Source organism: Schistocerca cancellata, chromosome 6 (genome assembly GCF_023864275.1).
Source record: "Schistocerca cancellata isolate TAMUIC-IGC-003103 chromosome 6, iqSchCanc2.1, whole genome shotgun sequence".
Lineage (NCBI taxonomy): Eukaryota > Metazoa > Arthropoda > Insecta > Orthoptera > Acrididae > Schistocerca > Schistocerca cancellata.
Window position 1 is genome coordinate 377580487 of NC_064631.1, and position 13419 is coordinate 377593905.

Below are 13419 nucleotides of genomic sequence, written 5' to 3' on the forward strand. Positions count from 1 at the left end.
TCAGCTCTCTCTTTTATTCCTACACCACTTACTTGACTGTTTGAGTAACACTCATGCAGAGTTCTTACAATATATGCGTACTGAATAAAAAGTAATATACTATCATTGTATCAAACTTCATTTAGCTAGAACAGATTGAAATATTAAAAGATGTTATGAGGAAATAGCAAGTTTTTGTTAAGGACTGATCTACTTTCTAAATTTTGTAGACTACTTAATCATGAATGGGAATTCATTGAATCTGACGAAGCTAAGGTAAGTTTTATGGTGCAGTAAACACATGAGCTGTCATATTTGCTGCAGTCGTTAATATACAATCTCTGGGCAACATCGACGAATTTGTTGTTGTTGTGGTCTTCAGTCCGGAAACTAGTTTTATGCAGCTCGCCATACATCAGCTCACCATACATCCCTCTGAATCTGCTTACTGCATTCAACTCTTTCTCTCCCTCTACGATTCTTAGCCCACATGCTTCCCTCCAGTACTAATCTGGTGATCCCTTGATGCCTCAGAATGTGTTCTACCAACCGATCCCTTCTTTTGATGTGATCGTACCACAAATTTCTACCCAATCCTACTCAGTACCTCCTCATTAGTAACATGATGTACCCATCTAATCTTCAGCATTCTTCTGTAGCACCTCATTTCAAAAACTTCTATTCTCTTCTTGTCTAAACTGTTTACCGTCCATGTGTCACTTCCATACATGGCTACACTCAATACAAACACTTTCAGAAAGGCTTCCAGACACTTACGTCTAGATTCGATGTCAACAAATTTCTCTTCCTCAGAAACAGTTTTCTTGCCATAACCAGTCCACATTTTATATCCTCTCTACTTCGACCATAATCAGTTATTTTGCTCCCCAAATAGCAAAACACAATGACTACTGTAAATGTCTCATTTCCTAATCTAACTCCGTGAGCATCACCTGATTCAATTCGACTAAATTCCATTATCAACGTTTTGTTTTTGTTGATGTTAATCTTATGCCCTCCTTTCAAAATATTGTCCATTCCGTTCAACTGCTCTTCCACGTCCTTTGCTGTCTCTGCCAAAATTACAATGTTATCGGCAAAACTCAAGGTTGTTCCATTAAGTTTCGGGTGTGCAGCCGCAAGAAATCTCCTTCTTCTTCTAACATTTGGGCTGTAAAACGTTCAGCCATCTTCAGAGTGAGCCGCAAGACTGCCGCTCCAGTGCTTGCTTCGTCCCTTTATACTGTTGTACCGCGCGATTGCACATGCGGCCACAGATGCAAATGCGCCAGAGACGTTGGTCGGCGGCAGAGACGTGCATAATGCGCGAGTTGTATCTATGACTCCGCAGTTGATCTTTGTTGGCATATCGATATGTCATTGTGAGCTGCATTGTGACGACGTCCTTGCGAGTTTATTACAGCAAGTGCCGGATTCCAGGATTTATCAAGATTGAAACCACTGTCTCTATTAATTAAGTTCGTCGTCAAGCGAATTTCAATTGCCTCCTTTACTATCGAGTCCCAAAATGACGATGTAGTTGCCAAAATTTCGACGTTGTCATACAACATACTGTGACCATTATCAATAGAGTGCTCTGCCACGGCCGACTTGTTTGGTTGTAAAAGTCGTGTGTACCTCTGGTGTTCTGTACATCTTTCTTGGACAGTACGAGTTGTTTGTCCGATGTAAGAGAGGCCACATTCACATGGAATTTGTAAACTCCAGATTTTCGGACCAGCAAATCATCTTTGACGGAGCCCAATCTTGATAAATCCTGGAATCCGGCACTTGCTGTAATAAACTCGCAAGGACGTCGTCACAATGCAGCTCACAATGATATATCGATATGCCAACAAAGATCAACTGCGGAGCCATAGATACAACTCGCGCATTATGCACGTCTCTGCCGCCGACCAACGTCTCTGGCGCATTTGCATCTGTGGCCGCATGCGCAATCGCGCGGTACAACAGTATAAAGGGACGAAGCAAGCACAGGAGCGGCAGTCTTGCGGCTCACTCTGAAGATGGCTGAACGTTTTACAGCCGAAATATTAGAAGAAGAAGGAGATTTCTTGCCGCTGCACACCCGAAACTTAATGGAACAGTCTTTGCGCCGCCAAAACCTGAAGTTTCAAATCTCAAGGTTTTTATTTCTTCTCCCTGGACTTTAAGTCCTATGCCACACTTTTCTTTTGTTTCCTTTAAGCTTGCTCAATATACAGTTTGAATAACATCGGGTATAACGTACAAACCCTTCTCACTCCCTTCCCTTCCGCCCGCCGATGTGGCCGAGCGGTTCTAAGCGCTTCAGTCTGGAACGCGCGACCGCTACGGTCGTAGGTTCGAATCCTGCCTCGAGCATGGAGGTGTGTGATGTCCTTAGGTTAGTTAGGTTTAAGTAGTTCTAAGTTCTAGGGGACTGATGGCCTCAGATATTAAGTACCATAGTGCTGAGAGCCATTTGAACCATTTTTGAAGTCTGAAGTTATTTCGCCAGTCTCGGAAATGTTGCTCACCAGATGGAATTCTCTGCCATAGCCGGCTATCCTAAGGCTATCAGTAGCTCTAGCGGAATGTCGCCTACTCCCAGGGCCTTGTTTCGACTCAGGTCATTTAGTGCTCTGTCAAACTCTTCACGCAGTATCATATCTCCCATTTTATCTTCATCTACATCCTCTTTCATTTCCATAATATTGCGCTCAAGTACGAATGTAAAATTAGAGAGATTCGAGCGCGCACGGAGGCTTTCAGACAGTCGTTCTTCCCGCGAACCATACGCGACTGGAACAGAAAATGGAGGTAATGACAGTGGCACGTAAAGTGCCCCCCGCCACACACTGTTGGGTGGCTTGCGGAGTATAAATGTAGATGGAGATGTAGATCTTACTTGTAGAGACCGTCTATATACTCTTTCCAGCTTTCTGCTTTCTCTTCTTTGCATAGGAGTGGTTTTCCATCTGAGCTCTTGCTATTCATACAGGTGGTTCTCTTTCCTCCAAAGGTCTCTTTCATTCTACCGTAGGCGGTATCTATCTTTCCCTAGTGATATATGCTTCTATATCCTTACATTCGTCCTCTAGCTATTCCTTCTTGGCCATTTTGCACTTCCTGTTGCTTTCATTTTTTAGACGTTTGTATTCCTTTTCGTCTGCTTCATTTACTGAATTTTTATATTTTATACTTTCATCAATTAATTTCAATATCTCTTGTGTTACCCAAGGATTTCTACTAGCCCCCGTCTTTTTACCTACTTGATCCTCTGCCACCCTCACTATTTCATCTCTCAGAGCTACCCATTCTGCTTCTGTATTCCTTTCTCCTGTTCTTGTCAATTGTTCCCTAGTGCTCCCCCTGAAACACCCTACATACTCTGGTTCTTTCAGTTTATCCAGGTCCCATATCCTTAAATTCCTGCGCATTTGCAGTTTCTTCAGTTTTAATATGAAGTTCATAACCACTAATTTGTGGTCAGAGTCCACATCTGCCTTTGGAAATTTCTTACAATTTAAAATCAGGTTCCTATATAATCAATCTCAAACCTTCCGCTGTTTCCAGGTCTCTTCCACGTATACAACCTTCTAGCATAATTCTTAAACCTAGTGTTAGCGATAATTCAGCTATGCTCTGCACAAAATTCTACCAGGTGGCTTCCTCTTTCACTCCTTTCCCCCTAGTCGATATTCACCTACCTACTTCAATAGCGATCGTGGCTTTTCAATTATTTTAAAAACAGAGTGGTCGCCACACGACACACCATGTGTTCACTGCAAAACATTAAATTTTCATTTCTCTTAACTATCTGAATATCTCCTTTTATCCTGATCTGCGGATCTAGTTGGCATATAAGCGTACTGCTGGGGTGGGTAGGGGCTTTTTGTCAATCTTGGCTACAATAATGCGTTCACTATGCTGTTAATAGTAGCTTGTCCGTATTCTTATTCTTTTACTCATTATTAAACCTACTCCTGCATTACACCTATTTGATTTTGTATTTATAATTCTATATTCACCTGAGCAGAAGTCCCGTCCCTCCCAACACCGAACTTCAATAATTCCCACTACATCTAACTTTAACCTACCCATTTCCCTTTTTAATTTTTCTGACATAGCTGCCCGATTAAGGGATCTGATATTTCACGCTTCGATAAGAAGAACACCAGTTTTGCTCTCCTGATGGAGACGTCCTCCTGAGTAGTCCCCGCCCGGAGATCCGAATGGAGGACTATTTAACTTCCAAAATATTTTGCTCAAGAGAATGCCATCACCATTTAACCAAACAGTACGGTTGCATGCCCTCAGGAAATATTATGGCTGTAGCTTTCCCTTACTTTCAGCCGTTCGCACTACCGGCACAGCAAGGCCGTTTTGGTTGATGTTACAAGGCCAAATCAGTTAATCATCCAGACTGTCGCCCCTGTAACTACTGAAAAGGCAGCTACCCTCTTCAGGAACTACACGTTTGTCAGGCCTCTCAACAGATACCCCTCCGCTGTGGTTGCACAGCTACATTATGCGATCAAAAGTTTCCCGACACCTGGCTGAAAATGATTTACAAGTTCGTGGCGCCCTCCATCTGTAATGCTCGAATTCCATATGGTGTTGACCAACACTTAGCCTTGATGACAGCCTCCAATCTCGGAGGCATACGGTTAATCAGGTGCTGGAAAGTTTCCTGGGGAATGGCAGCCCATTCTTCACATAGTGCTGCACAGAGGAGAGTTATCGATATCAGTCGGTGAGGCCGGGCACGAAGTCGGCCTTCCAAAACATCCCAAAGCTGTTCTTTAGGATTGATGTCAGGACCCTGTACAGGCCGGTCCATTAGAGCGATATTATTGTTGTGTAACCACTCCGTCAGATGCTGTGGATTATGAACAGGTACTCGATCGTGCTGAAAGATGCAATCGCCATCCCCGAATCGCTCTTCAACAGTGGGAAGCAAGAAGGTGTTTAAAACATCAATGCAGGACTGTGCTGTGATAGTGCCACGCAACACAACAAGGGGTGTAAGCCCGCTTCATGAGAAACACGACCAAACCATAACACCACCGCCTCCGAATTTTACTGTTGGCACTACACACGCTGGCAGATGACGTTCACCGGGCGTTCGCCATACCCACACCCTGCCGTCGGATCGCCACATTGTGTGCTGTGATTCGTCACTCAACACAACGTTTTTATACTGTTCAATCGCCCAATGTTTACGCTCCTTACACCAAGCGAGGCGTCGTTTGGCACTTACCGGCATGATGAGTGGCTTATGAGCAGCCACTAGACCATGAAATTCAAGTTTTCTCACCTCCCGCCTAACTGTGATAATACTTGCAGTGAATCCTGGTGCAGTTTGTAATTCCTGTGTGACGGTCTGGGTAGATGTCTGTCTGTTGCACATTAAGGCCCTCTTAAACTGTCGGCGGTCTGTCAGTCAACAGACGAGTTCAGACAGTACGGTTTGGCGCTGTAGATGTCCCTTCACGTTTCCAGTTCACTATCACATCGGAAACAGTGGACCTAGGGACGTTTATGAGTGTGGAAATCTCGCGTACAGACGTATGACACAAGTGACACCCAATTATCTGACCACGTTCGAAGTCCGTGAGTTCCGCGGAGCGCCCTATTCTGCTCTCTCAAGATTTCTAATAACTACTGAGATCGCTGATATGGAGTACCTCGCAGTAGGTGGCAGCAAAATGCACCTAATATGAAAAACGTAAGTTTTTGGGGTATCCGGATACTTTTGATCACACTGTGTATCTGTATCGTACGCAAGCCTCCCGACCAGGGGCAAGGTCCATGGTTCATGGAGGGCTAGTTCTCACATCTGAGGCATAATGGTGTGTTAACATCAGAGTGAGGTGCCAGTTATTAAGTGTGTTTCATTGGTTCCCCATCTATAGCTCCGATCTGTCAGTGACTGCCGGTAGCGGCTGCCGCTTCGGATGAGAACGTCATTTCTGTGTGCTACCTGGATGCTGCGGAAGACGGTTGCTGTTGCCACATGCTACATCGCGCCGCTCCTGTGCGAACCACTCTCTGGATTACCTGGGTTCTGGTAACGGTCGCAAGTGTGACTTCATGCGACACCGTGGAAGCTTCCAGTATGGTAAGCAACTTGTTGTCAGTGTAATATGAGCGCTTTTGGTAGCCCCGCATTAAACATTTGAGCTTCCTATAAATACGACAGATTGTGATTCAGAGTACATAATTTCATTGATTCAGAGTACATGATTTCATTGTCAGTTCGATGTCAGCACTTTTGGCGAAAATTGGCTAACTTTTTTGTATGCTGTAAAATCTACAGTTAAACATTAACTGAATTTTCCGTCAGTTCTTGACAGAACACTACAACAATATTAAATTGCAATTCATTCCTGAAAGCCTGCAGAATATTTTTTATTTGGTGATCTACTGACTTTTGGGTTCTTAGGTCAACGTCAAGTGAACATATTCTTTGCACTCCTGTTGAGAATCTAGTGTTATTGTAGACTGCAGTGAATAATTTAAATGTTGTAAATAAATTCTCCTACCTCTCCCGGTGCCAGTCCAAAACAGTGAACAAAAACGAACTTGGGGACATGAGTAGTGTGTCTTAATTATTCAGTACTCAATGTGCACCGTAAGATGTGAAAATGCAACAACCTGCGTACAGCCATCAAATCTTGCATGTTATAAGGAATTTTGGAAAACCATGTTTAGTAACGCCACTTAATAGCACTGTCGTTGCTAACGTCACCACTGCTATTGCCCAGTTAACGTATCGTTGCCACTAGTGTACATTACATGAAACAAGAAGCTCTTTGGATCTGCTGCAAGATTTCGAGACAGTTTCGTTGTGGAATCTATTAAAAGCATCTTGCAGTGAAGTATGAGCTAAATCTAGGGTTTCAGTATAGCATCGCCAACCTTGGACATTTTATTTTCTTTTAAATCTGGAATGCTTTTTTGGTTCCTTCTACATAGTTTTCTGACCTGATTTGTGTACTAAAATGAAACATCAGTACACCATCATCAGGCTTTATCTGATGTTGAGTGGGTTAACATTATCCGTATAAACGATGGATCTGTGGCAAACCTCTGTAACTGGTTTAAGCAGACTACCTGTAACCGTGCCGCACGGAGTGACCACGTGATCAGAGGCGCCATGCCACGGATTGCACGGCCCCTCCCGCCGGAGGTTCGGCATGTGTGTGTGTGTGTGTGTGTGTGTGTGTGTGTGTGTGTGAGTGTGCGTATATACTGTTCTTAGCATAAGTTAGTTTAAGTAATGTGTAAGTCTAGGGACCGATGACCTCAGCAGTTTGGTCCCTTAGGAATTGACACACATTTGAACATTTTTGTGAACCTGTAACGGTGATGCCGGTCATAGTGGCCGACTGGTTCTAGGCGCTTCAGTCTGGAACCGCGCGACCGCTCCGCTCGCAGGTTCGAATCCTGCCTCTGGCATGGATGTATGTGGTGTCCTTAGGTTAGTTAGGATTAAGTAGTTCTATGTTCTAGGGGACTGATGACCTCTGATGTTAAGTCCGATAGTGCTCATAACCATTTGAACCATTTTTCTGTAACCTTGGTGTTGTCTCTTCAACTGTCAATTATCGTAGTTGATGGTTCGTGAGACAACATCGCGGTTACAGGTAGTCTGCGTATTACACTTAGTTAGCTTGCGTGTTCAGTAGTTCAGAAGTCAGATGTAACGATAACTAGATCGGACATCACCAACAAAACTTGTACTAGTCTGCGCAAACCAGTAATAGATGTTGGCCACTGATGCATCGTGAATACGGGTGGTGTTAACTCACTCAGCATTAGGTAAGGCCTGAAGATGGTACACTAAAGCACCGAACCTGGCAGCCCTACAATAAATGACATCATAAGGACAGGTGTAGGTGTTTCATTTTATTACTTAAGTGAATGGCCGAAGTTCCCCGGACTTCCAATTACACCGATGGACATACAAAAATCTGTTTTGTGTACAGTAAGGAGATCTGTTCCGTCTCTTATTAATTTACCGGGTATGAAATTCTCAAACGCTCTCAATAGTGTTTGTTAGAATCTGAGCCACGTCTTATCTACGCTTAGTTAGCTTATGTGTTGAGTAGTTGAGAAGTCAGATGTACCAGTAACTAGATCGGAAATCAGCAACACAACTTGTACTGCCGTCGTAGTATAATACACAGTCAACAGTAAAGTATACTGACAAAGTTGAACAACTTTCGTTCACCATCACAATCAGGTTCTATAATTTCGTGTAAAGTATATTTTCCATACTTTGTGAATACTTTTATTTTATTTGATGCTACAGTAAGGACGTTGGTATGTAGGACGTAAACGAAGACGATTGGAAGTACCGTCTCTGGCGGACCGCTTGAATTTGCGCTCTCAGTTGCCTGATTGGCTAACTTCAAAGCTAATTAACTCATTAACGAATCGAATTTTTTCTTAACAGTTATTTCTCAGCACAAAGTGCCCTGTAACACGTTTACAAGCGCTGCAGGCGGTTTCTGACCACCCTTTAAACTGCGCCTCACAGTCATTAGCGAAAACTTATTAAGTAGAAACTGTACGACTGAAAAGCAACAGGGAGGAAGGGCGCCAGACGAGAAGTCAGTTTTGTGGAAAAATGTTCTCGAACCAGGCCTGTAAATGAATAGCACACACCTGCATTAAATTCGCAATGAAAAGATGTCAGACGCAGTATAAGAACGTGAATAACCCGGAACACGAATGAGTAAAAACCAGATATCAATAACAACTGAAGTGGAGTAGTGAGCAACTTATTGCTTTTCGCTATACAGTGGTATACGGACCCATTACGGTAGTCACAATCGTCAAAGACGAAACACGTAACAACTACTGACAATAGGATTTTAGACCTGTTGAATGTTTACTTATTTCGAAAAAAATTGAGGATGAATTGCTTACCCTTAGCTAACATCACTTGGTAATACTACATTTGAAATGAGAGACGTGAATAAATATGTTTATGTAGCACCAACCACAGCGTCACCCTAAAGAGCAATCGTCGTCAGGACCTACCTTGGAACTGGAATAGCACACATTAGAAAGGCATCTGTATTAGTAAAAGTGAGAAGTGAAATACTTAGTGATACTCATCAATTGCAACAGTAATCTGAGGGGAAATATGCCTTTCGTGTCACGTGATCACGAAATTGCAGCACACAGAAGGTGGTGGGAATTCACACTTACACAATAAATAAATGACTCAGGAAAGTAGAAATAACATATTGTTGTTTAATTTAAAATGTATAATTGTCCAAAAATTATAAAAATATTGATCCACATGATTCCCTGGCAAGGTGAAGATACATGGTCTAACAAACAGGGCATAGTATCACCTCGTGAAAACACTTCCATACACCACTCACAACAAATCATTAATTAAACTAAACTGAGAGAAATAATGACTGAAATGCTTGTACAGTGTTTAGGATTAAGTGACAGAAGTACGATTCCGAAACCAGGTTCGCATCTGCTGGCAAAGAAATATCAGCAAAATCGTGGGTATGAATACGCAGTTTAGTTCCCAGAGCCCTGTCTAGTCTAACAGGACCAAACGAATGAAAATCTAGCAGTAGCATAAGATCATCTCATGAGTAATTGCATTGTATGCCTTTGCGTATGATTAATCTCATCAAGAAAGCTACAAGCTCGGGGCGACCGCTTCTAACACCATGCAGCTGTCTCCACGAGGCTCTCGGAACAAGTGTGTGTGTTCGTAAACGACTTGGCAGCATGTCTTCCAACCGCAGAAACGCTGGTTGGCCAGTTCCCCGCAGACTCGTGAGCAGAGATTTGACAATCGTCGCAGAGAGACACCCCAAAGATAATGCTTGTCTGCGGTCGATGCTAGTTACACAGGCATCTTTACAAAGTATTTGCAGATAGTCTACTACTGCGCGAGATAAAGAAAAAAATGTGAATCAGTTTTGAACGTGGCCACTCAACAGGCTCCTTTGAAGGTCCAGAATAATAAAGGGATTATTAAATGGAAGTATCTTTGTATATGTCACTTTATATAGAAGACTCATGGCGGGTTTGTAGGCGGTAAAAAGCTGACAACGTTTATTACGAGGCGATCGTAATTTTGAAAATGAATACTTTCATGAAGCCGTGGACAACTACTTAGTAAGTAGGAGGAGGCGTACCTGAAGCACACGTTTGGGCAGCCCTCGGTCGTCCTCCTCGGTGACCTGGGCGCGGTAAGCGGGCCTCTCGAAAACCGGCGCGCAGTCGTTGACGTCGACGACGCGCACCTGCACACGGGCCAGGCCAAGGTTGGAGCCGTCCAGAGCCGCAACCTGTAGCTCGTACTGCAACAAAACAAACAATGAGAGTGGCACCACTGATGACTGATCCTCGGTGCGAGCATAGTAACAGCTGTGTCTTAAAGCTGTCACGAACGGGCGGTTCACCTCTCAAGAGTCTCGAGTCCGTTTGGACTGACCCTCTTGAGCCCCCGCCCGTAAAATAGGGCTATTCCTCCGCGCTGCCGATTCGTAATCGTTTGTCTCCGAGAAACATGGAGAACTTTTATTTTCGACCAACGTCCGTGCAATGAACGACGAATTCGTTAATTACCTGCCCTCCATTGAATTAATACAAATATGACAGAAAATATTGTTGTCAGTTAGATGATAATTGAGCCATGGAAACTTGGTTCAAGAACTCCTCCTCTCTAATGATGATGGGTGAAATTATTTACGAATGAGACTGCGTATAACAAATTTGTGTAAATGGTCATCAGAAAGGATACAAACATGTGACAAGCCATCACCGTTTGTGACAGAAAGACTGATACACATTGGTAAATGGCAAGTTGGTGTCCTTAAGTGGGACTGAAAAATTCCTAAAGCCGTTTATCCTAATTCTTTGTCCCAGGTGAGCGCTGACACCTGTCAAGCGATTCTTCGTTCTCTACGGGACTATATGAACATAAGAATATATCGAGATATTTTTATAGTACTTCAAACTACAAAATTTACAGAAATAATACATCTAAAAACACATGAATGAAGCCGCTGTGGCCGAGTGGTTCTAGGCGCTTCAGTTCGGAACCGCGCTGCTGCTACGGTCGCAGGTTCGAATCCTGCCTCGGGCATTGATGTGTGTGATGTCCTTCGTTTAGTTAAGTTTAAGTAGTTCTACGTCAAGGGGACTGATGATCTCAGATGTTAAGTCAAATGGGCTCTGCGCATTATGGGACTTAACATCTGTGGTGATCAGTCCCCTAGAACTTAGAACTACTTAACTAACCTAAGGACACCACACACATCCATGCCTGAGGCAGGATTCGAACCTGCGACCGTAGCGATCACGCGGTTCCAGACTGAAGCGCCTTTAACCGCACGGCCACACCGGCAGGCGATGTTAAGTCCCATAGTGCTTAGAGCTATTTTTGAAGACGAATTAATAGCAAATAAATCAAAAACTGTTGCAATGTCAATCAACGGGCCGATCAAGAAAGGAAAACTATGGTTGGAAGATACACAGGTGGAAACAGTAGACCTGTGCAAATATCTTAGTTGTGCCATTTCAAGCGAAACGGGACATCGGATGAGACCAATAACGGGACCCAAAAATCTACTTAGTTCTACCACGAAGTCCGAAATCTAGTCTGGAACGATCAATTACCCTTGTGATCAAGACAGATTCTCCCGTAGCCATACCGTATCCCCATAATAACGTATGGCCTAGAAACATGCACAACCAAAAAAATCAGCAAAGAAATGCAGTCCAGAAAGCTAGGAAGGATAGGGTGATAAATGAAAAAAAAATAAGGGAAGAGGCTGGCATGTACACTTTCTTGAAAGAAAGTGACAAGCCACCATCTGAGATGGTTTGTCCGTGTGAAATAAATGGATGAGGTAAGGACAGCAAAACAATGGCTACACACATATGTGACTGATCAAGACCGGTAGGAAGACCAAGGAAGGGTTTGCTGGACCAATTGAAAGAGGATATCGGAATAAGAGGAGTCAGCTGGGGCAGAGTCCTGAGAGGAGAATGGTGCATCGACAAATACAGGTGGAGAGCGCTCGTAACCCACATTCGAGCAACTGGATTGAGAAACCATTGATGATGGATATGAACATAATAATTCACAAGAAATTATCAGTTAACCATAAGCAATGTCTATGAAATGTGCTACATTTTTGTTATTTTTCTTGTTCATCCTAACTGAACCGACAGCTGTGTAGAGTACTGCCATGACTTGCCCCATTCGTTGTTACGAAGCAGCGGTAGTCTGCTCAGTGACTATTATCGAGGAGAAATTACGTTTTTGCATCTCTGCCCACATAATGTGTCGTTTAGTTCTTTCTGGCAGTAAGGGATCATAGACGTTGAAACACGTATGTAACATAGCAGCGATGGTGAGGCACGTTAAAATCTTTGACCAGAGAGCCTATTTTAGTGGTTAGTCTGCGCTTGACCGCGCGAGTGTTGCAAGCAGTTCGGCTGTAGTCGTCATGTAGTGCAGTTCTGTAGTGTAACATAGCAGCGATGGTGAGGCACGTTAAAATCTTTGACCAGAGAGCCTATAATCGTAGTTAGTCTGCGCTTGACCGCGCGAGTGTTGCGAGCAGTACTCTGTCAGTAGTCGTTGAGAGCAGTTCAGTTGTAATCGTCACGCAGAGCAGTCGGTCAGTAGTAGCAGCCCAGTGCGGTTGTGTGATGTAGTCTGTCGGCAACACTGGTCAAGATGGTGAATGAGGTAAATTGTTAATTAAGGTAATCATCAGATAATGTAAAGTTTATTTATTGTAATTAATTTCCAACAAGTGCCCCAATAATAATTTTGATTTCAAAGCATTTTACAAAAAAAAAATAATTTATTTAATTGAACTAACGATTTCGTTCCACTTCCCTTAAACAAAAGTTTCAGTTAAATTTAAAAAAAAAGGAATATTATTATTTGCAATGCAGTTCCTCCAAGCTGTGCGCAAGAATAAGAGCAGAAATTTGACTAGCAGTTACAATGAGGTAAGAATTTAATGAAACACGTATGTAACATAGCAGCGATGGTGAGGCACGTTAAAATCTTTGACCAGAGAGCCTATTTTAGTGGTTAGTCTGCGCTTGACCGCGCGAGTGTTGCAAGCAGTTCGGCTGTAGTCGTCATGTAGTGCAGTTCTGTAGTGGTGTGGTCCTGTCACGGTCGCGAGCGGGACGCAGTCGGGGAGCGTGATATGGCATTCTGGTCAAAATGCTCAATGAGGTATATTGTTAATTAAGGTAATCATCAGATAATGTAAAGTTTATTTTTTGTAATTAATTTCCAACAAGTGCCCCAATAATAATTTTGATTTCAAAAGCAATTTTACAAAAAAAATTTATTTAACTGAATTAACGATTTAATTGAATTAACGATTTCATTCCACTTCCCTTAAAGACAAGTTTCAGTTAAATTACAAAAAAAAG

General features: G+C 43.0%; 1 protein-coding gene across 1 annotated transcript in view; it reads right to left on the reverse strand.

Moving 5' to 3' along the window:
* The window catches only part of LOC126088339 (putative neural-cadherin 2), a 194826-nt gene that overhangs the window by 13091 nt on the left and 168316 nt on the right, over nucleotides 1-13419 (reverse strand). Inside the window, exon 3 of the mRNA XM_049906474.1 lies at nucleotides 10146-10310. Coding sequence (XP_049762431.1) covers nucleotides 10146-10310 — 165 coding nt within the window. The remainder of the gene's footprint in view (nucleotides 1-10145; nucleotides 10311-13419) is intronic.